Here is a 27010-nt window from a genome sequence, read left to right as displayed (position 1 = left end):
TTTTTTTTTTTTAATTTTTATTTTTTTGTAGTTGTAGATGGACAGCATGTCTTTATTTTATTTGTTTATTTTTATGTGGTGCTGAAGATTGAACCCAGTGCCCCACGCATGCAAGGCAAGCGTTCTGCCACTGAGCTACAGCCCCAGCCCCCCAAATCCTTTTTAAAAAAATTATCTTTAGTTGTAGATGGATACAATTCCTTTATTTTATTGATTTATTTTTTTATGGTGCTGAGGATCAAACCCAGTGGCTCACACATGTAAGGCAAGTGCTCCATTACTAAGCTACAACCCCAGTTCCCAAATCCTTAATATATGGTGCTTGGGAGCTATCCCTAGACCCCTAAAAAGTATAACCTTTGCTAACTTAGGTATGGAATAATGCCTAGCTTTCACTGAAAGATCTCACCAAAATGAGGTTCATAAATCCCACTTATCCATTTGCTCTAAATGACATTGGCCATATGAACCCTAAGGGTCTTCCATCAGAAAAAAAAAAAATTCTCTAGAAGACTTGTTCTTGGAGCTAAGACCTATAGCTACCTCAAATCTTTTACAGAAGTGAGTAGGGTAAAAAAAAAAAAAAAAAAGAAAAGAAAGGTGGAGTGAAGGGAAAGAAAGTATGAATTAGTCCAAAACAAAACTTACCTACTTTGGCACTGCAGATATACTAATGTATTTCTTCACCTATGAAATAATCATTCTAGCATTTAACAAAAAGTAATTGTGTACCTACTACATACCAGGTCAATGGTACAGATAAAGATGTCTGTCCATGTGAGCCTTGTATTCTAACGGGAAAAGACAGACATTTAAAACAGTGAGTATATTAAGTAGATGAATTCTCTAGTTTTGAATTCATAAATAAATGTTCTGATATAAAATATAGACTATATTATATACAGATTAAGATATATTATAGAATGTTATATATATGACATATTTATAAACTATATTATAAGACATTGTATATATAATGTTAGTAATAATTAATATATATAATATTCTATGCATACAGAATATAGTTTATAAATAAATTATACCATTGTAAAAGGAAAGATAAAGGCAGATAGGACAGCTGAAGGGAGCAAGAAGGGGCAGGCTCCAGTATGAAGCAGAGTGGTCAGAGGCGGGCACCATTCTACACATTTTGAATACTAGCAATTTTGTATCCTCCAGATACAAAATACAAATTCGAGGCCAGCCTCAGCAACTTAGAGAGATCCTGTCTCAAAATAAAAATGGGGGGCAGGGAGGGAGGAGAGGGAACCGTGGTCATGGGGGGGAGACCCACTGAGAAAGTGACGCTTGAGCAAAATCTTGAAGGAGGTAAGGGTATGTGTTCTGTGTAACTCTTTCCATTTCTTTTGGCATCCAAGATGATCAAAACCAAATTTGAGACTCATCACAATACCTGAGAGGCCCCTGTGGACTGTAAATCTGTGGTCTTTTGTCCCTTGGAGAGGCAGGGCAGTACAGTGGCTAAAGGCGTGGGTTCCAGTATCAAACTGGGTTCAAACACGGGCCCTCTGCTTACTGCAGGGCTTAGCACATCATGTTTCATTTCTCTGAGCCTCTGTTCCCAATGCTTCAAAAATGAAGACGATAAAAGTACCTACCTCACAGGGCTCTTTTCAGGATTAAGTGAAATAACATACACAAATTCCTTTGCGCGCACACACTTCCTTCCTTTGCTCACAGGAAGAACTCAATAAAAATCAGCTGTAATTATTGAACCTTGCTCTTGTCTCTCAAAATCTATTTACATTTTACTTGGTCCTAACTCTTTATTCTTATTGATATTTTAGCATTGCCTTATGGCTTCTGTTTCCGTGGTAAGCTACCTCAAATCCTTTGTGGGTTGGGAGGGTTATAAATAAGTAAGTAAATAGACAAAAATCTGGGCAGGAGAATACTTTCAACCAAAGCAAAACATTTCATTACCAATAGAGTGAATTGTAAGTGAGGCCAAAAATCAAGAAATATTGACCCTAATTTCTAACAGTCCATCAAAAACCACCAGCAAGATGTTCTCTGGTTTTTCAAACCATTCCTTCCCCTCTTTCCCAAACCCCTCTTCCTCCCTCCAACAAGAGAGGGTAAATGAGTCATGCAAAATGACCTAGACACCTCCTAAACCCTCCCAAACTCACATCTACTTCACTGCCTTACGCCTCATAGCACTCTCCTTCCCCATCAGAGAAGAGAAATCAATGGGGTCACTTTCCCCCATGGTTGGGGGGAGGGGGTGGATGCCAGCTCAGTGAGCAGTCAGACCTAGGCTAGAATTTCATTACTGCCATTAACCAGTGAGTGCTGTGGCCACAGGGAAGCCTCCTGGTCTCTCTGGGCTTTGCTTTCTGGTTGGAAATAAGAGTACCTTCCTGCCAAGGTTCTTGTGCAGATGAAAGGGAGAATGCAGGGAAGCAACATGGATAGCTTATTTTCAAAGCCCTCAATAAATGTTAGTTAGACCTTCCTTCCTTAACTGCACCCCAGGGCAATGCTCAGTGGACTATGGGAATCTGAGTCCCCTTAGTAAGAGAGTGGATGGGGTAGAAGTGGGGTGAGGTATATCTCTGCTGGATAGAAACTCACTGAGTGTCTCTGGGAATGTCAGGGAGGCTCCGAGGAAAAGAAGCAAAAGAGAAAGATCATTTTTGAGCACTTAGTACTTTTCAAATAGGTCATCCCAGTTCTTCCTCACCCCAGCCTCTTGAGGTAGGTGTCATTAGCCACACTGACAGTCAGAGCTGGGCTTTGAACCCAGAGCACACAGCTAGGAAATTTTGGGAAGGCAGCTCTGGCCTTCCAAGGTTGCCTTTAGGAAGGACAAGTTACCACCACAACAATATGTTTTAGTCAGCTTTTTCGCTGCTGCGACTGCAAGAGCCGACCGGAGCAATTGTAAAGGAGGAAAGGTTTATTTAGGGGCTCATGATTTCAGAGGTCTTAGTCCATAAGAGGGAAGACCCATTCCTCTGGGCTCACTTAGTTAATCCCATCAGGGATTGGTTCACTGATTAGATTAAGGATGTAACCCAGATCATTTTTCCTCCAAACCTTTTTGCATTGTCTCACGTGAGCTTTTGGGGGGACACCTCATATCCAAACCATAACACAGTAAATCCCAGACAACACTGACAAAAACATGTGAGATCCTAGCCCACCGCATCTGTGACTCCTGAGCTGGGTACAGCAGGAATCAGCTTGGTGGACCTGATGAGGACTACCTAAGTCCGGCTTTCTCCTCTCACTTCCATCAGCCCCCAGGGCTGCTGCTATTAAATCATCTGTGCTCTCTGAGATTGGGCTTTGTGATTGGCTAGACCTTAATTTGAAAAACACACCCTTTAAATAACTTTAACCAAGTCACCTACTCTTTCTGGTTCCCCTTTTGGATTATGGGCCTATCAAAATGCCTACCTCCCAAACTTGCCATGGAGATTAAATAGAGCAATGCACTGAAAACATACAAAACAGTGCCTGGCACAGACTAGAGTGCTCATTTATGGCAGCTGCTACAGTCACACTGCTGGGGGGGGGGGGGGGGAATCAGCCTTACTGCCTTACTTTCAACCATGGTGTCAATATTCTCAGGGAGGGAAAACAAGGTCTCGAGCATGGCCCACCCACACATCCAGGAAGCCAAGCAGTATAGCCTGGTTACCCCACAACTGCTGTCCCCAAAGGAAACTCCTGGAGGGTAACAAGGAGATCTAGCTGGGCTTTGTGTCCCTCCCAAGAAAAAGAAAAAAAATGTTAATCGAGGCCCAGTCTAGGGTCTCCTACGGATATCTTTAAACACATACCTTAGAGCCCTTCTGTGCTGGAGTCAGGGAGAGAGAACCCAGTTCTTCTCATGAATTCACATTCCACCCAGGGAAAAGATAAGGAAACTCCATCACAGTCAGAATGAGAGCTGAGTGTCTCTGGAAATGTCAGGGAGACTCCGAGGAGAAGGTAGTATTTGAACTGGACTTTGGGTAGTAAGGAAGTCATGGGAGATGGCATTCCACAGCAGGGACAAAGGTCTAGGGATGGGAAAACAGAATTCTTCGTGAGGATGGAAGACTAGATGGGAGACAAATGAGGAGGCAGGTGGGAGCTAGCAAGGCCCATTAAATTCAGGGGCAGGGAGTACACAATAAAGGTCACAGCTACCATACAGAAAATGGGGAAAGCAGGCCTGAAGTTCTAAGTAGGACAGTCACAGAAGGCTTCTTTGAGGTGACACATGGAAGATGAGTAAGCCATGTGATTACCTGGGGAAGAGATTCCAGGCAGAGAGAATAACAGTGCAAAGATCCTGAGGCCACAAAGTGGCTGCCACTTTGGTGATGCATTAAAAAGGTCAGTGTAACTAGACCTTGGGAGGAAGAAGGAGACTTCGAGTTTACAAAGTTAAAAGGAAATGGGTTCACCAATGGCCCTGCAGGCCATAATGAGGGCTTTAACTTTTACTTGGATTAAATAGTCATTGCAGGATTTCCAGTAAAGGAACAGCATTAACTGACTTGGGTTTTAAAAAGATCATTCCAACTGTTGTGCAGAGAATCAACTGCAGAGCAAGGGTGGAAGCGGAGAGACTAAAGAAGCTATTGCAGAAATCAGGCTAAAGAGGTCAGTGACTGGAACCAGGGTAGCAATGGTATGGTGGGTCTCCTGGGCTTCCCCGTGCAAAAAAAAAAAAAAAAACCTTAGGATCCCCACCCTGTGTTCAGCTCAAAGCATCAAAAAGCCCCCCTCAGGATGCAGTGTAGGGAACCTCCCGGCCAGCGGGGTGCCAGCCTGAGGAATGTGGAGCTTGTGGGCAGCTGCTTGCATGTCCAGGCCCTTGGTGCCCACAACGAAGCTAAAACAGGTGCTCGTCTTTCGAAGCATGCCAGGTGGGTGAAGGAAGAGGTGTCCACTCGCCCTCGTTCCTCAGAGAGAGAACACCGAGGAGTGGGAAAACCCGCACCTCTTGCGAGTCCTGGAACCGGTTCTGAGCAACTGGCACTGAGGGCGCCCGGGGCAGCCGCTGCGTGTAAGCAGGTGTCAGCACCTCGCGGGAAGCGCCACGGCCCCTGTACAGTGCACCGTCTCCCTACCAGGCCCGTCCCCCAGCTCTGACCCTTTGTATTGTTTGCCTCTACCCCCATCCTGTCTGCCTATCTGTTCTACCTCAGGTTAGGTACGCACTGCCTTGTTGGGGTCCCTCTGGCGGTGGCCGTAGCAGCGCAGCTCCGACCCGGGGCTCCAGGAAAAGAAAATCATGAATGAAATGGATGCGGTGCTCCCACTCCCCCGCCCTCCCTGTCCAGACAACCTTGGTTTGGGGGCGGTGCCTGCGGGGACTCCGCTCAGAGTTGCTGGGGGCGGGGGCGCCTGGGACGGGTTCAGAGGTTAAGGGTGTGTGATCCTCGCCTCCTGGGGACCTGGGCGCCGCGGGAGCTCCCCACCCCCCACCTTGCGAGCCCTGCGCAATTCCCCCCAGCGGCGCCAGCCCGCCCGGGGGCGGGGCGGAGCCAGGGCTGTGGGTGCCCAACCGACCCGGCGGCTGCGCTCGCGACTCCGCAGCTCAAGCGCATTTGGTAGGGCGGTCGGGCAAGGGAGCGCGCACGGAGCGCGGGACTGAGCGCCTGGTGGACGGACCGACGGACGGACGCCCCCGCACACGCAGACGCACAGAGCTCGGCGCGGCCCCCGTCACACACACAATCGCGCAGACACACACACAGGGACACACGCACACTCGCGCGCGTACATCCTCCCGCCAGCCTGCCTGCCCGCTCGCCGGCGCCCGGAGCCCGCTCTGCCCGGTAAGTGCGGCGCCTCCGTGGGCGCCTTTGTGTATGGAGCCGGAAGGCGGAGGGCGCGGGGTCCCTACTGGGGCGGCCGCGAAGCTGAGACCTCCTCCAGCTCAGAACGGAGGTGCCGGCGCCCGCCCCCGCCACGCCCCCCCGTGGGGCTCCCGGCGCCCCCGGACGGGGGGAGGGGTCTCCCATGCGGGGGAGGGGGCTTGACGCTTGGTGGCCGGGAGGCAGCGGCAGCCACTCCTCACGAAGCTCTGGCGCGGCTCCAGGGAGAGATCCGGACAGTGGTCCAGGTCGAGCCTCTGCGGCCCAGGCTGGTGCGTGGCTCTTGGCTGCATGGCCTCTCCGGAGTCTGAACCCCAGGAGGGAGGTTGGAAGTCGCCGCCAGACTGCTGGCCTCTAAACCTCAGCTCCCACAGCCTTCTCATCATCGCGTTGCTTTCCCGACCCTTTTGCTTTAGGCACCGCGTCCCACCCACTCGCAAAATAAAAGCCCAGTGTGTTCCCCTCCCCCATCATATTGCTTTTTCCTGGATGAGGCCCAGGTTCCTGCAAAACCCATAGATTGCCCAGGTCAAAATCTTGAGGGGGTGGAGGGGTCCCTGGAGGTGGTCCCTTAACCAAGAATCGCACATCTTAGAGGGTCAGGACCAGAAGAACCTTGGGAACTCATTTAACCCCTTCATTTTACAGATAGGGAAACTGAGGCCCAGTTAGGTGTTTTAACCAAGGTCACCGGAGGGTTAGTGGCAAAACCTGCATTAGAACCTGGGATCCCTGGCTTTCATACTCAACCCCTCCCCCCACACACAACTAGATCCTATTCCCATTGAAACCACAGAACCCAAAAATTAACCTGAGAACCACGAATATTTGTAATTCCATCCCTGCCCCCATTTGTAGCGGCAAGTGCCATTAATTTGCTACCATTTTTACTTTCAAAAAAATTAATAAATAATTGTCCTTTCATTTGTTTCATTCATCCTCTAAGGCGAGCTGTTTTGCAAGCACTCCAGGTTTAGGATTTAGTTTGGGAGAATGAAACAGCTCTAGACTGGAGATGAGATTCCAGGGTGTTAGTCCCAGTCCTTCCAAGAGTCCCTGAGCCTGAGAGTCTTCAGCTGGCCCAGTGGCACTCAAGGATTCATCCTCTTCCCCCACTTTGACTTACTGTATCCCTCCCAGTCCCTCTCCCCTACTCCTTAAGGACCCAGGTTTTCTAATCCAACCAGATTACCTCTTCTTCCTTGGTGTTTGTTAAGCACAGCCTCTTGGTATTGCTGACAAAGCTATAGAGAAGCTTTAGTTACAACTACACCAGGTTCCAGAGTGTCTCAGCACAAGGCTCAGTCAAGGGCAGCTGGGTGTCCCCATAGCTGATCCCCATGCCTGGTACAGAGGGTGCCCCCAGAGGTGGGTTGAGGGAGTGCAAGCATAGGTGTCTGGTGAAGGGATGAAGTCCATCACCTTCCATGAGACTGAATAGAATGGTTGGTAGAAGGACAATGTTCAGTCTCTAGGGGCCTTAGGCTCTGTCTCAAGAGCTTTTTTCTTGAGTGGGGTGAACTGAGCCAGGGAGCCAACTGGCATAACTCCAGGGGTGATCCCTGGCATTGTCCTCAAGAGACATGGTTTACACAGACACACTGTAATGAACAGTAGCCCTGGCTTTTTGCCATGCAGGGGCTTCCACTGTGAGAGTGCAGAGAGCAGGGTTCCAGGCCAGGCCAAGGCTCCTTGCTGTCTGTACAATTTCAGTAAATGCTCACATTCTTTCTGCATCTCAGTTTCTCCATCAGAAAAATAGGATTGTGAGATTGGAGATTTTCAAGATATCTCTCAGGTCTGAACTATGTATTGGGGAAAGGTGGGAGGGGGAAGGAGAAGAGCACTTTTATATAACTACTATGGCCCTGGTTTCCTCTGCTTTGACTCTATGAGGGTATAATTCCTGATTAAGAGATAATAATGTAGGTAGGATACTGAGCACAGTACCTGTGGCATAGAAAAAGCTTAAGAATTTGATAACTATTAATACCATTAGGGCCCCAGCTTTATAAATATTCCCTCCACTTCCCTCCTTCAAATCATCCAAGGACATGGGATTTTAGATCCTTAAAGTCCTTCTTCCTCAAAACAATCCCTTCCCTGTGACCTATTCCTGGATTTAATGCTCAGACAGCCTAAGACATCCATCCTAGGAGGAACAATACTTTTATTTATCAGTTATTTTGCAGCATAATGTAAGTAATAATATATATATATATATATATATATATATATATATATGTGTGTGTGTGTGTGTGTGTGTATGTGTGTGTGTGTGTGTACACACAATATAGTGCCAACACTTTCCTTACGCTTTAGCTTTTGTATTTACTCTTCACAACACACTCACAGTAGTGTTATCGGGCCCCTTTTACAGATGGGGAAGGCAAGACTCTGATTTTAGCCTTTCTAAGGGTGCATGCCTTAAGAGTGTCAGAGCCAGAGAGCTAGGCCTCCAGCTCAGATGAGCTGACTCTAGAATCTCAACTCTTTTTTCTGTATCATATTGCCTGTCCATTCTGGAGACTTGCCCTAAAAGAGAGACAATAACTCTCTGGAAAGAGTAAAGAAGAGGGGATTTATCCTTCTGGAAGATCAGATGGCTTCTCACAGAAGCTAGGTGGCACCTGAGCCAGGTCTGAAAATATTGTACATTAGAAAGACTGGAGGAGCGTTTCAAGAAGTGGAAGTGGCCACTAGGAAGGACTTCTAGGACATGAGCAGAGAAGTTCATTCCAACTGGAGCAAAACAGTTAAAAGAGGAGTGATGGGAAGGAAGGTTGGATCAGAGGGGCAGAGGTAATTAGAGCACTGAGTGACAAACTAAGGGGTCAGTCTTTAGTTTGAGTAGGGGAGACACATTTTGAAGTGTGAAGAAACTCACTCTGCCCCATGGAGAACAGGTTGGAGGTGGAGAGCCTGCTGGCAGGGAGCCCAGTTAGGAAATGCTGACGGTGGTGGAGGTGAGAAATAAGGAGGGTCTGGACTGGGGTGTTTGTAAGAACGGGTAGAAAAAGGAATTGATGCAAGAGGCCTCAGTGTCACCAAAAACCCAATTTGATGTGGGGACTACAGGGAGGGAGGAATAAGTGATAGCAAGGCTTTGCAGTAGAATGGCTGAGGTTGCCATTCTAGAAGAGCCCAGCAGGATGGGGAGTGGGGAGGCTTAGAAAGGAACCATGACTCTGACGGGGAACCATGACGATCACTCCTGCAGTGCTGGCTCACCAGTCACCATCCATATTGTCAAGAGCCAGTTCATTCATTCATCCCATTCATTCTCCAATTAATGTGAACATCTCTGATATGCCAGGCTGTTGTAGGCTCTGGGGATGCATGGCTGAAAAAGATGAACTTCCTGCCTAAGCTCTCCCAGGAGAGACAGAAAATAAAACCTAAGCATAAATATTTCTAATGGAAAGCTGTGCTCTGGAGAAGAGTAAAGCAGGATGAAGGGTTACTAGGGGCAAAGGTGGAGGAAGAGATTTGCCTTTAAATAGTATTGCCAAGTTCTTCAAGGCCTGAGAAATGAGAATTTGCATGGGGTTAATGGGTCCAAGAGAGCTTGAGTTCTGTTCCCCTTGGGTACTTAGTGCCTAGAAAAATAACCGTGACTCTACTCAGTGGCTCACTAAATAGTTAATGAATGTTGGAAATAAACATTTATGTGGGAGAATTCATACGTCAGACTTACGATGACCCACTATATAAAGGTATCATGGCATAGTAAGGACAAAGTAGGCTGTGGTCTGATCACAGTGGTAAAGCTTAGAGGACCTGAATGTCTGTGTTGAGATTCAAATATGAATTTTTGAGTCAAATCTGCATATTTCCTTTAGTAGGGCTTGATATTATAAACTGCTGTTGACTAAGACTAAATAGCAAAACATACCTGAAATTACTGTAAAACAGTTAAAATGGTGACATCTTGGGGTCTTCCTTCATCCCCCTTCCAGCACAAAGGCACATCCTCCTGGCCTCATTTCACCTTTCCCTTGCTTAACTCTCTTGCTCTCGGCCATTGCCCTCAGAAGGGCCCATATTTGTAAAAGAAGACATCATCGTCATCCAACACTCAAAAAGACAAGAGCCTCAGTGAGGAGAGAGAAATCATATATAGGAGTAGAAATTCTTCTCTGACACTTAAATAATTATTTGTATGAATCTACAAGTGGGAATGGGAGAACTCCAGAAGGCAGCCAGTTATGTAAAGCACTCAACTGCATTAAACTGGACCCAGGACGTGTTCACATTTCAAATGATATGGCACCTGATAACCAAATATGTAACCAATTCACCAGGAAATATCTCTGAACTAGTGTTCCTGCCAGTGTGGATCAGCACAGCTGTCTGTATAAGTGTCCATGTTCTAATCCTAAACTTACCAGTAAGCAAGTGACCTGGGGTAAGCCCCCATCTCCCAAACTCAAGTTTTCCTTATCTCTGTGAGGTAGGGCTTGGGTTTCTAGGGCCTCTGAATCCCCATAGCTATTCTGGCCTGGACTGTCTGTGGGCCCACGTTATTGTCTTTGAACAAAACAGTGTTTGTATTCAGTGTGGACCCCGTGGTGCTCAGATGGTCTTGGTGGGTATGAGGCAGACACCTGATCCTGCTGTGGAGAAGAGATGGTCCCATGAGCAGAGGAAGCCAGGTATCATGTTGGATCTTATGATAAGCAAATTGACATAGGGTCTCAGCCTTAGAATCAGAATCTCTGAGCCTTCTAGTACAGACTCCATCCAGATCAACAGATCTGTCGCCTCTAAATTGGAAACTCAGGTCATCCGAAGAGAAAAAAAAACCTGAAAATTTTTGAATAATATTCTTCCAAGAAAAAAAACAACTCTTCCTTGCCTTAAACTAGAATATTATGGAAAATCAGATCTCTCCCATTCTTCTCATCTAGTGAGAAGTGGAAGGCACTTTGGCCACTAATATCTGCAAAGCTCAGAAATTTCAGCCATGTAAGACTGAAGAAAGCATTTGTTTCCCTGAGCTTGCAGCACCTGGAACAAAAGCCACCCTCATTCCTGTGTCCCTTGAAGCATCCATGACTCTAGTTTTTATACGTGGGATGCAGCATGGGTTGAAAGGGCTCTCCTTGAGCTCCACGCAGGAAGCCCATAGTTGGCAGATATGTAATGGGAGCAGGCATCCTGGTGCATATTCCTAACTTCAGGCTAGCATGGGGGATAGGCTGTTCACAGCCCAGTCTCCTGAGGACTCTGATAGCAAAATGAAGACATTGAATTGCCTTACCTTTTTGTGGTGAGGTGAGTGGTTGCAGAGATTCAACATCTCTTTTTTAAGTCAACACAAATGCCCTCCTGACCCTGCCCTCTCTCTGGAAACCATTCAAGAAGAATTGGTGGGCTTCAGTGGTGGCAGCTATGTAGGTACCTGGAGTCAACCTCACAGATTGTTGCAAGGCTGTTGGTGTGTGTATGTCATCACCTGCCAAGGGGTACTACCCAGCCTTTAAAAAATAAATCACAGTTGTGAAAATCATACAGCCCTACTAATACTAGAAAACATGTGAAATTAACCATTCTTTTGGGAAATCACTCATTATATACCTACCAATGGTAATGTGGTAATTCTATATGTATTTTTGTTTGTTTGTTTTTGTACTAAGGATTGAACCAAGGGATGCTTAAACATGAGCCACATCCCCAGATCTTTTTTATTTTTTATTGTGAGACAGAGTTACACTAAGTTGCTTAGAGCCTTGCTAAGTTTGAGGCTGACTTTGAAGTTGCAATCCTCCTGCCTCAGTCTCTGGAGCCGCTGGGATTAGGATGTGCAACACCATGCCCAGCTTTGGATGCTTTTTTTTTTTTTTTTTTTTTTTTTTAAAAAAAAAAAAAGAATTTTGTTTGCCTGGCTTGAAAAAGACCTCTGAGGGAAGTCTTAAAAGTTGAGTCTGGGAAGAAGTCATCAATTTTTTTAAAAAAAAGTATATTTTGTGTGAGCTCTGCATGGCCTTGGAGGTAATAGAGAGGAGGAAAGACAGAGCAAAATACGATGAGTCAGACCTCCATTTCTGAAGAATTATTGTGATCAAAATGCCTTGTGGGTAGAAAAAGAAAGCTCTCAGGGGAGACCATAGTGGGTGGAATTCATTCATGCATATAGGTATTTACTGCTCTGGGCATCGTGGTGGACACAGGAGCCTCAGCAGTCGACATGAACAGGAGGACCCTGCCCTCAAGAATTTGATGTCTAGTTGCCAGAGAAACAACCTGGCAACAGTGACCCATATTGATGCATGCTATGATAATAACAAGACTAATTTTTACTGAGTGCTTAACTGCATTCTCTTACTTAATCTTCGGTATCAGTTCAGTGAAGAAGGTTTTTGTTATATTCAGTTTGCAGGCTCAGAGAGAGCTTAAGTAATTTGCCAAGAACACACAGCAAGTAAACAGGCAGAGCCAGAAATCAGACCTAGGCTGCAGCTGCTCTGGTGCTGAGACACAGAAACACAAAAGAGGCACCTGCCCAAGGTGGGGGTCACAGAAGTTTTCCTGAAGGAGGGGCTCAGGTGAGCATTTTCATTTAGGTCAGTTGTATTCTTCTTTAGCCCAGGATTTCAGAAAATGAGTTTCTCTAGCAGCAGCAGCCAGTTCTGCTTCCAGGGATTCCAAACTCCCAGGGAACACTACCTTACGAGTCTCTGTCTCATAGAAAGATGGTCACTTTTATTCTTGGTGCTTATGCAGGAGGTAGTAAGGCCAGGGAGGGGCACTTTCTTTACCCTCCAACAGCTGCTGCCTCTTCCTCTTCCCTAGCAGCCCTCCTTCCAACCCTGTGGTATCTGGAATATCATGAGGGCCTCTGGGGCCCCTCTTGGACACGGGGAGAATCAAGTGAGTGGGCTGCAATTAGCCAAGTCCAAGGCCTGGGTATGGCCGGTGAAAGTCATATTCTGTGCCTGTCACTCACCTGGACTTCTTGGCCCCATCTCTCCTAAGCACATATGTAGCCAGTTTCTCTCTGCTCTTTCAGTTCCTCCAAGGCTCCCTATGGCCTGCAGTGGCATTTCTCAACTGGGCTCCTACTGGCCTTTGGGTAGGAGGGTCATTTGCTCTGAGAGCATCCCTGATCTCATCCTTTGTATCTGCCAGTAGCATCCTTCGGTCATAGTGACAACCAGAAACACACATAATTTTAAGATTAATTTTATAAGCAACCTGAGGTACAGATCTGAAATGGTCCATTCAGTGAGTTTTGACAATCGTGTGAACTTGTATGACTGTCACTGAGATCAAGATGTAGAACATTTCCATCACCCCTCAAAGTTCAGAGGCAATAGTTGCTCCCGTTTCTATCATTGTGGGATAAATTTGTCTGTTCTCCACTTTCATGTAAATGAAATCTCATAGGTAGGTGGCCTTTTGTGTCATGAAGTAGTTTTTGAGATCTGCCCATTGGGTTGCACAACACACATACAGGACTAACTCTGTTCTCTCTCACTCACATTTCTAAATGCCAACTAGAATAGCAATACCTGCTTTATTTCCCCTGAGGAAAAAAAATGGCCTTTGAGTTAAGATCAGTGTCTTAGCTGAATGCTCAGAGCCCTCTGAGAGGACTCCAATTGGAGTCCCTCTTCTGCCCAGCCTCCAGCACCCTCACATGCCCCTCCTCCCAGTATACCTTGCTCATTTCCCTCTCCAGACCTTGGCCCTTGCCGTGTGCACTGCCTGGAAAGTCCTTGTCACATATGGTGACTCCCCCTTGTCCTTCAGGTCTCTCCCACACCCTCTGAGGCACTCACCTAAGACAGCCTCAGTTTGCATCTAACAAACCTGGCTCTACTCACTGTGCTGGAAGCTAGCAGAGTACAGGGACCGGGTTCAGCTACATATTGCCACAGGCCCAGCACAGAGCCTAATGTTAAAGAGATGGCTATAACAACCAGTCCTACCATTAGGCATAATTATAATACACCAATAAAAATAGGAAAAAAAGAAATAGCTGCAAAATTACAGCAGGTTTTGCCTCAAGATTTAAAGACAGAGTTTCACCTATTAAGTCCCAGGTTTTCAGTTCTGCAAATATTTCAACAAAATGGACACGGGTGCATAAAAACACGTAGGAAACCATAATCTAGAACTTCCATATATTTTTATTAATTGGCATTAATATTATGTGATTATGTGCTATACAATTATATATTATATACTATATTTAAGTTTTCGAGGTGTTCCACATCTGGGACGAGATGAAGCAGATTAAAATAACTATGCAAAATGGATCCTAAACCACTCTCTAAAGAGGATTAAGACCAAGAAAAAAGTAGTCAGAAAAGCCTAATCTCTGACTACTGATGATAAATACACCCTGAAACTTACTGCCAGTGAGGAAAGGCTCCAGTCCTTCCCCCAAATACCTGGCATCAATGAGTGTGAAGTAATGCAGCTCAGGGGCCCAAGGGGACAAGGAGTCTCTCCAGGAAGGCTCCTGGAGGAGGTGAGCTCCAGGATTGTCAAAGAGAAACCTGTGTTGAGTCTGGGACTTACATAATCTCGAGATAATTCATAGAGATCCTTAGAGCATGATCTGTCCCATTGTGACTCTTGGAAGGGCAGGAGACCACAGCTCCAAGGGAGGAGCAGAGAGACAAATATTGACAGGCAGGGGTGAGCACGGTTAGAGGGTGGGCCAATTTCGTGTCAGAGGAAAGCTTGGGGAATCCACTTCTTTTACCTACTCTTCCCGGGGGGGTGGGGGGGGGCTCTGGCTCTGGGGACCTAGAAACAGCCTGGAGCTCTCCAGAGGGCGAGTCATCAGTTCTGCCAGGGAGGCCCTTCTCATCCTCCCGCTCCTCTTTCTGTGTTGTTCTCATTAGCTCCCGGAACACCTGGCAGAGCCTGAGGAAATAGGAAACAGACCTTTATAGCTGACAGCACTGCCTGGTACAAAGAGCAGGGACATCTCATGCAGGGTTGACTTAGAGGGAGACCGGAAATGAAGCTCTGAGCCAGGTCAGCAGGAATAACAAGGAGGATGTCCGCCTCAGGATTGCCTAGCACTCCCTACACATGTCGCTCCCCTCCTGGCCTTCACCACAACCCTGCAGCTCCCACAGGGTGGAAGCTGGGGCTTCAAGAGGTCAGACACTCCTCAGGGCCCCAGGGGAGAAGATAGCAGGATGCAGCATTTCAACCAGGTCCCTCTGCCTCTGAATCCATCCTTTTTCCAGAGGACAGTGGTTGTGTGAAGGTGTGCAACCTCAGGATGGTCAATCTGTCATATTTTGATTCAGCTCATGATGGAGGATCTCTGTTGACCGCTGCCCTGGGCTCCAGGTTTCCAGCTGTCTTCAGCACAAGGCAGCAAGAGGATCCACCATCCTGGCTCCTTCTGCTCTTCTCCACTGGCTACCTGAGCAGGACCAGCGTGACCACTCACCCACTCTCATGTTAGATCCTAACCCCTCTAAGTGCTTTTCAGCACCTATGTCTTCACTTGTTTGTCACAAGGGTCATGTAGTAGGAATGCAGCTTATATTTATTAAATTTGAATTCAGAAGGTCAGACCCTTTTCAACCTTGATTCCTGGTCCCACCTGGATGTTTTTTTCCTAGTTCACAATGGTCTTTCTCCTTGCAGAAGAGCCTCAGATCCAACTGATGTTTCTAAACCCAGACCTTGCTGACTCAGTTTGATTCCATCAGACCGTATAGTGGCAGCATTTCCCCAGCTTGTACTGCCACAGCCCGAGCCAAGTATGACCACAGGAGGGTTCATCAGAGGCTGGGGACAGAGGTCCTGATGGGTAACTAGAGCTTAGGGTGGGTATGGCAGGAGCTAGGGCTCCTAGTTGCAGGTAGGAGCAGACTTAGCCCTGGACCTCAAATTTCACCTCCATAAGTGCATCCAAGCCCTATGGGAAAGAGCTTTGAAAGTGACAAAGTATAGAACAGACGCCAGACAGAAACATTGCAGAAGATCCGAGTCAGGCACAGGCAATGCTTGGCAGTTCAGGCCAAGGATGGCATCATGAAGTCTAGGGGTGAAACCAGATGCGGGTAGAGACCAAATGTAAAATAACATGTAACCTGGGTGCACCCAACACAGGTGAGGAATGAAGTCTAGTTTCAGGCAGGGAGGGGAGAGCTGCAAGTGCAGACAAAGTCTCATCATAGTGGCAGGAACTCCACCTGTTAGAGCAGAAGGCAGAAGGCCAGGTGCTAAGTTTGGGCCAGAGCCAGGCAAGCAACATTGAGACTGAATTAAAACTCTTTTAAGGACAGTACTATTGGCTAACAGTTAACGTAGTGTGCTATGTGTTATGCGCACTTCTGAATTAGGCTTACTCACTAGGGATTTATTGAGTTAGGTATTACTACTGGGCCATATTATAGATGAGGAAACTGAGGCATGGAAAGATGGCGCAAAACTCTTGACTTCATCTAAAACTGGCAACATAAACTCTCACACTCATTGATCAAAACCAGCTATGAGGAACCACTAACACCATAGTTATTGGCAAATGCCAATTGACATTTTTTGGAATATGCTAGGCCCTGTTCTAAGCATTTTACATGTATCACATGTAAAAACTGTGTGTGAAAATCAGAATTCATTTAATCTTCATAACCACTTCTAAAGGTGCATACTGTTAGCTCCACAGATGAAGAAACTGAGACACAGGGAAGTCACATATCTCACCCAAATTCAGCCAGCCAATAGGGGGGCCACGATTCACACTTGGGCCATCCAGTGCCACAGCCCACCACTTTTGTGGTGTTTTGAATGAGCCATTTGTAAATGCTCAAACCCTATCCACTTTTCATTTATCTTTTTGAGAAATAGTATTTAAACATTTGCCTGGTGCCAGATAGAGTAGACATGGCAAACAGGAAGGTCCATATCAAGAGTCTCTAAACCTGGAGGCTTAAACAAATCCTGGACCTGGAGCTGCAGCAAAGTGAGTTTGAAGTCTGCTCCTCTCAATATGTCAAGTGTGTGACCTTGAACAAATGACTCATTCTTTCCGTGTCCCCATCTCCACTTGTGTGGAAGGAGGAAGATGACTGTTTGCTGCCTAGGGTTCTAGTGAGGAACAGTGACATCGTGCCAGGTCAGTGGTTGGCATGGCATCCAGCTCACAGTGATCCCTCACTTTGGGAAGTCACAGTGATTACAAACCCCAGGCTTGGGTACAGACACTCTTGTGAGGAAGGACACAGGCATCAACAGATAATCCCCATCGGAAGAGGTGAGAAAAAAAAAAGGGAGCATCCAGCTCTCCTGAGGGAGACAGGGAGGGTTCTGCTGCAGGTGACATTTGAGCAGGGTCTTAAAGAGCAAAGGAGAGTTTTCCAGGCAGAGAAAGGAAATGGGAGAGTGGTTCCCAGGGGAGAGGAAGTACATTCCAAGGCATTGCAAACAGGAGCAGCATCTCACTAAAAGGAAATACCAGAACACCCCTATAAGAGGTGTGATCACACTTTCACGTTTATGACTGCCTGTTTTCTCCTTGTAAATTAAACTGTATACCTGCCGGGGGGGGGGTGGTTGTAAAGAGAGGGAGCGGTCTTGGGGAGCAGGGGGTTAGACCAGATGAACTTTGAACCCCAAAGTTCTATGATTTTCCTTTGAGGTCCTGTGTACCACACAGTTTATAATCGAGTCCACCAGATAATCTCGGTGGAACAGCCTCCGTCAACAGGAGGCTAGGGCTCGACTTCCCCTCTGCTTGGTACTGGGGCAGCCTCTACCTAGGCTCCATGGCCTTGTTTCCCTGCTGCTATGAGTGCCCTCTGCTGGTGCACTGCCACTCCACCATCTGCCTCCTTGCACTTGGTCCCAGAACCAAAGACTGTCCTGTAAGGAAAGGCCCCTAAAGGCATTCACTTACCCCTTGATTTCTCTTTGGGGCTACTGAGATTCAGATCAGGGGAAATGACTGGACCACACCACATAATACAGCCAGCCTGTGACGACAGCCCAGAGATGGTGGGTCCTTGGCCAATGAATATGTTTGTCCCTCCATTGATGGAACACAGCAGACACCATCCCACACTCCCCACCATACCAGCCTCCCAAGGCCAGTTCCTGGAGGTGCCACTTCAGTGGAGAAACCTACAGTCGTGTCCAAGCCTGGGCTTCCAGTCATTCAGTTCCTGGGAGGGCACAGCAGGGAGCACCTTCAGGATTGTTGGGCAGCTCCTCCACTAACTTACCCACTGTATGAGCCCAGCAGACATTAGTTTCTGCATCTGTAATATGGTCACCCTTACATGCTATCCAGTGGATTATGTTGAGAGTTCTCTAAAAGAACATATAGCAACTGTTATGCTGGGTACTCTCTTCCTCTTTGAAGAGTATGGTTTTCATTAAAGGCTAAAAAGTAGAAGAAAAAAAAGGTTAGGAATATGGGCAGTGGCGGGCAGATCTGTAATTACCAGCTGTGTGGCACTGGGCAGATCACTTCCCTTCTCTGAATCTCCATGTTGCCCTCTAGAAAAAAGCAGGTAATGATAGTGTGTTTCTCCCAGGGCTGTCGTAAGCACATTACATGGTAAGGGCTCCCCAGGGACAGATTCTCTTTCTATTGTTGATACTATTGTTGATACTTTTGTCATTGTCATCTTTTTATCAGGCAGGGGGCTGTGGAAGATGTTCCTGCACAAGTGACCCAAAGATTGATTCTCCCCACTTTCCTCCTTCTGGTCACTACTTCCTTTCCATCCTCACCAACCAGCCATGAGAGAAAAAGAATGTGGGTTTTGAGAGCCAGTAGGAGTGGCCTCAGGGAGAGGCTGGAGAGCCTGAGCTGGACCACAGTGAGGTTCTTGCCTCTCCACCCCAAAGATGGGGTCAGGACATAATGCTCTGACCTCAGCCTGGAGTTCCCTGACCTCTCTCGATGCTGCCCACACAGCTGGCCTCTGCTGCTCAGGTCCTAGTGTGTTGAGCAAGATGAGCAGTGAACCTTTGTAGTGTGTTGACCAAGATGTGCAGAGAACCTTTGTGTGTCTCTGCTGTCCGCACCACACCCAAGGTAAGGGTTTTGTAGGATGGTGACATTTGACGCCTCCCTGCAGCCACCTCCTCAAGGCACAGGAGTAGCAGTAAATTTAATTATGCCAGATCTTTGGACCAAACCACAGGCATCTGCAGGCTTGAAAACTCATTCCTGTTGTCCCCAAGAACTATGCACAGTCCTTAGATGCCTCACTCATCCTAAGACTGCCAAGGCAGGTACGCAGAGTTCAGAGCCTGGCCCACTTTCTAGAAGCCAGGTCCTGACCCTTGGCTGCAACTTGTGCATTGTCTGCCTTCTCACTTTCCCCACCAGCACCCTCATTCCTCTTCTGTGCTGTGCCTCTGTTGGTCATTTGCATAGCTCTGAACACTTGCTGATTACTAGACCCCATGATAGTCACCTCCACATTTTTCTTATTCGATGGTAAACCTCACCCTAATCCTGTGTGGAAAGCATCATCAGCCCTATTTGCCAAATTAAAAAAAGTTCAGTCCCACAGTGATAAAGACCCTTTCCCAAAGCCACACAGCTTGACTGGAACTGAGTAAAGATCTTCCCCAGTGAAGGCTTTCTGGGGGACTTGAAGATTCAGCTGGAGCTTAAAGACTGAGCTAGATTTTGAGGATGGGTGCAAGAGGTGATGGCATCCAGGCAGGGGACTGTGCTTCCTGGTCATGGAGGCGCAGGAGAGACAGTTACAGTCTGAAAGTTCAAGCATCTGGGGCAGGTGGTCCAGCAAGCCAGGACACCCCCTTTCTCTTCCCTGGATTATCACACCTGACAGTCCCAGGTCAAGAGTCCACTCTTGGTGCCAGATCTCTGGTCAGGTATGGAAGAAATGCCTTATTGTGTTTCTTAAATGCAACAAGGCTGCACTCTGAACTCCCCATCACCCTGGCTACTGGGAAAGTCAATCTGAGTCATTACCGGGAATCTGTCTCTACCTGCTGCTATGACCGCCATCCATCAAGGGAACCACACTAATTAAGCTGAGATTCCTTCCCCTCCAGCCTGAAGGGCCTCTCCAGGGTCCGCTGTCTCTGCCCTGGGTAGGGTTTGCCTATGTGGGGCACAGAAATCCTAGTCTAAGATCTGGCCCTCTCCGTGCACCTCAAAGCCATTCCCAGGTGATCCTGCCATGGCCCTCACACACATCAGGCATTGATCTTGGAACCCGCTGGCTCTGTTGCTTCCTAGGCCTAGACATGGCCTCCACTCCCTCACCTTCACCATCCTGATCAAGAGACTCCCCTCAAGGGTTTTAGCACCCACAGGACACAGAAAATGAAGGACAACTCCTCGGGGAATATGCCCTTGATCCTGCCACCAAACCTCCCCCAGGGCCACTAGACAACATCTCTTACCTCTCTGGAAACAAGGGAAGGGAAAAGGAAAACATCGCCAATGAGCGGCTCAGCAACTGCCCTGTCCTTTGCCACACTCGCTCTCCATGCTGGCCTTGTCAGACTGAAGTCTTTCCATTCCTCACACGTGTCCTATTTTCTCTCAACTCCAGGCCCATTCACGTGCCCCCCCTTCTGCCTGGACACCACCCGCAGTCAGTCACTCCTGCTCCTCATCCCCCGTCACTCCTGTGCATCATTAGGAACCTCAGCAGTGCTTCCAGGGTCGACTGCATGTCTCCCATCAGACATGCCCCCTGGCCCTGACCATTTTTTTAAACCTACATCCTGCAGGAGATGCTTATGGCTCATTATGTTCCTAGGGGCCTCACATGTGGTCTGCACACAGTAGGTTTTTGTAAAGACATGTTGAACAAATGAATCCCGAATCAGATTCAGCCACTCCCTGAATCAGACTCACTTAAAAGATAGAAAACTGTTGCCTGAGCCTCTCAGCAAGCTGAGCCGGCCCAGTGACTTTCCATTTTCCCTTTCATGGGACCCATGAGTTCCCTTCCATCCCTGTTCTGGTGGAGGATTCAGTCACGCCCAGGCCCCCAATCCATCACCAGAGTAGGGATGAAAGGGAATTCATTCATCTGGGTCCATCCCACCCAGAGAACACTCAGACCCTGTGTTTGGGATCCAGAACACTCCAAGTTTGCAGTCTGCTCAGACATGGGGACAGATGGCTGGACAGTGGACAGCTGGGCCAGGAGGGTAGGCAGCTTGGAAGGATGGAAATAGCAGTGAACTAAGCATTGGGAGTCCTGGGCTCAGAGCCTATCTGTTCCCCGAGTTTGCTGCACAGATCAGTCTGGGTTCTTTGGCTGCCAGCAACAGAAACTGACTGAGTAACCTAGGCAGCAGAGAGATTTATTAGAAGGCTTGAGGGTGTAACACAGAAGTACCAGATAACAGAGCTTTGGTTTGAGGGTCCTCCCTATGGTGAGGGGAAGGCAGGGTACCAGATCAGGAGAGAGGTAAATCTCAGAATTTTGTGTACTACCTGAAAATATTTGTTAGCATACTGTGTATCCTGAGGCAAGTCATTTCCCTGGGCCTCCATTTTTCCATCTGGATGTTCTGAAGTTGGCCTCTCTTCCTCCATTCACATCTCCAGTTTGCTTTTTGCTGAGAAACTTCCCACCCTGGCCTCAGATGGCACCTTTCCCCATCCGGACACCTTGGGAATGAAGTTTGAGGGAGCTAGGTGAGTGTGTGTGGTGCCCCACAGCCCACCCATTGAGGAGGCCAAGCCTTCTCCACCTGCATGCTCTGTGATTTGTTACTCACTTGCATGAGGTGACCAGCCTGATCATTTCTTCTGCACCAAACCAGCATGGCCTCTGCTCCTGCATGCTGAACATTCTGGGTGGCATTATGGGCTTTTCCTGGCCATGATCTGGCCATCTTCTCTAGCTTGAGAAGCTCTTAGCTAGAGTCTGCCCTCCCAGAAAATCCAAAGCTACCAACCTTGAGACCCTGCCACTGGCCTGCATTTGACCTTTAACGTGTCCATTAATAGGCTCAGGGCCTGTGCTGAATGCCTAGATACGCAGTGGTGGAGGGAATGAGGATGTTCCAGAGTCTCAGAAAGCCAGTGGGGGAGGCAGGTGCATAAACAGCTAATTATAGCAGCAGAACAAAGTAAGAGACAACAGAAGTGGAAGCCAGGTGTGTGGGGAACCCAGAGGCAGGACAGCTTGGTTCTTCTCGGAGATCAGAGAATGCTTCATGGAAGAGGATATGCCTAAGAAGGGCTTTAGAGAATGAGTAGGATTTGGCAAGGAGAGTGGATGGGATATTGCAGACAGAGGAACAGCATGAACAAAGGCCTCGAGAGGTTTGATTCAGTGAATAGAGATGTCTGGAGGACTTGGAGCTTTAGGAGATTGGTGAGCACTCCATGCAGCAGTGTTCAGAGGGGTCCAGGGGCATGAAGTCCAAGGCACAGACCTCATCTGCTTGGGGTTGGCTCAGTCTCACACCCAGGAATCCTGACTTCAGTATCCTAACTCCTCACTTGTCACCCATCCTGGAAGAAGACTCGGGCTCCTCTGCCCACTGGTAGAATAGCTATAAGGTAATATTTCCTCCACGACACAAAGGAACAGATGAAGGGGTTAGCATTTGAGTTGCAAAGGGCTTAGCGTCTGACCACCTTATTTTATAGGTGAGGACACAGGCCCAGGGCAAGGAAAGGATCACCCAAAGGCATAAGGCTGTTGGGAACATAATGGGAAAATGTAGTTTGTTTCATAGCAATGCTATTCATGATAGCCAAAAGCCTGAACAGCCTGAATGTCCATCAGCTGACAAATCTATGAGCTGATAAATGGAAATGGACAAATGCACAGTGGAAAATTATCCAGCCACCAAAAGGAATAAAGTACTGAACATACTACCAACTTGTATGAACCTAGAAAACATTCTGCTAAGTGAAAGAAAACAAACAAAATGCTTCCAATTATATGAATGATCCAGGATAGGCAAGTCATAGGAAGCAAATTAGTGGCTGCTAGGGGGTGGGGGAGGGGGGAATAGGAAGTGACTCCTTAATGAATACATGGGGTTCCCTTTGGGGTTGATAAACATTTTCTGGAAGTAGATAATGATGGTGGTTGCAACACCATTATAAATGTAGTAAATGCTTCCAATGCTTCCAAATTGTACACCTTTAAATGATGAAAATTTTGTGAATTTTATCACAATTAAAATGGGAGTAGTTTTGGATCAGAGAAGATGCCACCAGCTGAATCTAATGTCCATTCTACAAACATATGCCACCTTCCTGTTACAGACCTCCCCACCACAGTCCAGGCAAGGGGAGTATACGCCCCCTCTCAGTGCAGAGAAGCCTCACAGTCAAGTGGAGGAGGGCTGACCTCCTGGGGCAGGGTTCCTCATGTCTAGCCTGTTTCTTGCTCATGTGCCTATACTGAAGCCTGATTCCCCATCCCATTGACCAGCTGACTTCTCATTAGTGCCAAAGTTTCCATGAATCTTGGGCCTTCAAGCCCTGCTCTTATTATTTGCACTGTTCCAAAAGTTCTTTCCCTTGCAACCCATCATCTATCTAAAAACATCCTTTAAGAATCAGCTCCTAGCCAGGTGTGGTGGCACACACCAGAGGCTCAAAAGGCTGAGGCAGGAGGATCACAAGTTCAAAGCCAGCCTCAGCAAAAGCGAGGCCCTAAGCAGCTCAGCGAGACCCTGTCTCTAAATAAAATACAAAATAGGGATGGGGATGTGACTCAGTGGTCCAGTGCTCCTGAGTTCAATCCCCAGTACCCCCACCCCCCCCAAAAAAAGAATCAGGTCCTGTCTGCCCCTTGGAGAAGACTTCCTCTCTCCCTGCTCCTCACCACAAACTGACCTGAGCCTCCCCCTTTAGTTTAGTGTATGCATCAACTAAAGCAGGCATCCAGGTGCAGTCATGTTTGCTTGACTCTCTCCTTGAAAAGACAGGAGCCCGTAAGCAGTGGCCTGACTTACTATTGTTTTCCTGGGACAGCTCTGGGCCTTGCCTGCAGGAGGTGCTCAGCAGATGCTTGTCAAATGAGCACCTCCATCTCTGGGGTTCTCTGGTTCTAAAAGCATCAGTGGGGGGGCCAGCCCAGCAAGTTGCTGCCTGTTGATACAGGACAGTTTTCTGCTCCTGTTGCCCCGCTGATAGAAATGGAAGAAGAGAGAGAGAGTGAGAGCCTATAGCAATCCATTATAAGCAGCTATTTCTGCTCCTGATGGGCAGGGAGGAGGGCAGTGCCCAGAGATGGGGTTTCTTCACCCAGTTTACATGGGCCATCTCTGTTTTGAAAATCTTGCTAAACCCTCCCCTGAATAGCCCAGATGCGCAACTTTGCCCTAGGGGGTTCCTGGAGTTCTCTACCACGGGGCAGAGCAGCAGGCCCTTGTTCCATATTTCCCCTGCAGTTGGGAAGTGCTACTCTTTCTGCTTCTCTGATTATGAAATTAGTCATTTTCTAGGAAGCTTATTTATAGAGTCCGCTGCACACAGGCAGCACTGAGCTATTCTGAATGTGGCTGGAGGCCTGGTAAGCTTAAGGTGTGAAAGCAGGTGTGAGTCACACCTGGGTCCCTTCCAGAGGATACCCTGGTGACTTTCTACCCCACCCCCACCCCGTCATGGGTTAGCCCTCCTGGGCGAGCATGCTCCATGGTATACAGAAAGCTCATGATTGGCCGGTCGGAGGTAGGAGTTCTCCAGCCCGATCCCTGAGGCCACAACCTCAGTCTATGGCTTGGTGCAAGTCAGATCCCTGTTCTCTGCCTCGGTTTCCTTCTCTGTAAAGTGAGAGCCCTTCCAGATTGCGTTTCTCTAACTGTGCTGGACAGCAGCTGTGGGGGAGGGTTCCAAGTAGCTTAACAAGGACGTGCCACAGAGTGTCTCAGATGATGGCTATGTTTGAAGTCCTGGGGTTTTTTTAAGAATGTCAGGGAAACCTTGAATGTCCTACTATGAGTCAGGCACTGTGCTCAGCTTTGAAGACACAATGGTAAATAAAACAGCAGTGGCGGTCCCTGGCTTCATGTGGCCCATAGTCTAATGTCTGAGACTAGTTAATCAAACAATGACATAAATTAAAATGAATTCCCAAGTGTGTCAAGTGCTATGAGTAAAATAAAAATTAAAAATTAAAAAACACTGGGAGAGCTGGAGGAGCTGTCCAGGCGGAGAAAACATGTGCAAAAAAACTGTGAAGGGAAGGACCCTGTCCAGGGTGGCTGCAGTGTAGATGTTGGGGCAGAAGGACATGCAACAAAGCTGGAGGAATAAATGAGGCCACATCACACAAGAGCTAGTGAACTGTACCAAAGGATGTTTATATTTGTTCTAAGTATAAAAGAATGCCATGAAAGTATTTTTTTTTCAAGGAAGGTTATGTGACAAATTTCAATTTTGATTCTAGCTCAAGCCTGCCTCATCCAGTTGTGCAGGGTATGAACTGGGCAACCTCTATAGGCCATATGCATTGGGGCCATGTGGAGAAGGTCTTCGAGGCCAGCCTCAGTGGATGCCAGAGACCATCAAAGAAAGAGAGCCCTTACAGTTAGGCATTTGGCTTGAAGATAGTAGCCCTTTCTCTGCAGGAACACTAGGCCCTGGGACTCAGAGACTCTGCCAGTTGGAGTGAGTTAAAACTAAAACAACACAATGCCAGTTGAGAGAAGAAATTATCAAAATGTGAAGAGTTACCCTTGACCTGGCCTGCCTGCCCTTAATTGTTTAAAATCCGCAGTTGGGCCTGAAACAGGCCTCAGGACCAGTGAGAGGCAAGATTCGCTGTCAGGTGGGTAGGGAGACAGCTGACCTCCTGGGCATCTTAGGAGCAATGAGCTAGTACATCTGTGTTAAAGATTGTTTTGATGTCAGTTTCAGGGGGCGCGGAAATCCCCTTGGCTTAGCTAGAAGGTAATGACTTATTTGAGGGATCCTGGGGCATCTCATGGTCTTGATGAATATGTTGTCCAACCAAGACTCAGCACAGGAAGGAATGAGGCCGCTCTGGGGCCCTTCTCTCCAGGGATGACCACTACCATGATTCAGCACCAGCAGCTGTGGGCTCCAGGCCTCCAGAATACATTACAGTTGTGCAGGAGAGAGGTTCTGGTGGACTCCTCCTGGTTTGTGTGTTCAGCCTTGATCAACCCACACTTGCCACAGGCCAGAGACCGGAAGGGCAGATGGGGCCATTGGAGTTCTCCCCTGCATTTCAGGCTGTTGCCAGAGTAGGGGGCCCTGTGAGCAGTACAGGTGCCCTTCAGGTCCATCAGTTCTGAATCCCCTGCATGGGTCTAACTGATCTCCACCACCTTTTTCCAGCTTCCTGGGTAAAGAAGGAAAGTTAGACTAGGACAATCCTATAAGTTACCTTAATGAGCTAGAAAGAGGATTTTCTAATTTCAGAAAGAGAACATTTAGAAGATGCAAAATACATACATCACTCCTGTTTCTAGCTCTTTCTGGAGAATTCTGCCTGCTGCTTTCCATTGCCTGAGGCCCACGGCTCTTGCACATCTTGATGAGCTGGACACAGGACTGTGGTTACCAGACCCCTCTTCTTGCTCAGCCCTGGTTCAAAACCACAGGATTTAGGAAGCAGAACTACAGAGCAATAAGAACATGAGCTTGGAATCCATGATTTCAAACCCAGCTCCACTCTAATGAGCTCTGTGATCCCAGGCAAGTTACTTAATCTCTCTGAACTTGTTTAATGACCCCTGATTCATGGGGTCATGGTGAGAACTCAGCATGGTAAAGTTTGTAAAATGCTTTTGCACAAAGTAAGCCCCCTATATTAGGGAAGATGGTGATGATGATGATTCTACCTGGAAGACACCGGCAAAATTCTGCAGGTGTCTAACCTCTTTGATAGATTGGTCTTTCCCTCAGGTCCCTCTGATAAGGTGAGGCTACTTAAGGGACAGAGTGCTGAAGTCTTTTTATCTTTGCTTGGGATTTTGTCCTGATCCAGGCTCAACAGCCTCGTCTCATATCTTTCATCCTGCTGCAGGAGTGAGAGAGAGAGCCTCGCCGCTGATGACTCCGAGGGAGGGGCCCTGGACATGTGCTGCAGTGAGAGGCTGCCGGGTGAGTCTCCCCCAGCATCCAAGTGCCCCGGGGTCTCCCAGCAGAGAGAGGGCCCCAGCTGACATGGGGCTGGAATAAAGTCTGGTTAACTGTGATCTTGGTCCACAGGTACAGTGCAGCTGCTCCAGGTTTAAATGGGGAG

The 27010-nt window shown here is 47.7% G+C and overlaps 1 protein-coding gene across 1 annotated transcript in view; it reads left to right on the top strand.

Moving 5' to 3' along the window:
* The first annotated feature begins 3623 nt into the window (after positions 1–3623).
* Ptpn5 (protein tyrosine phosphatase non-receptor type 5) overlaps positions 3624–27010 on the top strand; it is a 62441-nt gene continuing 39054 nt past the window's right edge. Inside the window, exons 1-3 of the mRNA XM_077108555.1 lie at positions 3624–3706; positions 5595–5804; positions 26792–26868. Of these exons, the coding sequence (XP_076964670.1) occupies positions 3624–3706; positions 5595–5804; positions 26792–26868 (370 nt within the window). The remainder of the gene's footprint in view (positions 3707–5594; positions 5805–26791; positions 26869–27010) is intronic.

Source organism: Callospermophilus lateralis, chromosome 2 (genome assembly GCF_048772815.1).
Source record: "Callospermophilus lateralis isolate mCalLat2 chromosome 2, mCalLat2.hap1, whole genome shotgun sequence".
NCBI lineage: Eukaryota > Metazoa > Chordata > Mammalia > Rodentia > Sciuridae > Callospermophilus > Callospermophilus lateralis.
Note: the sequence above shows the minus strand (reverse complement) of the source record. Positions and strands in the feature narration are given on the sequence as shown.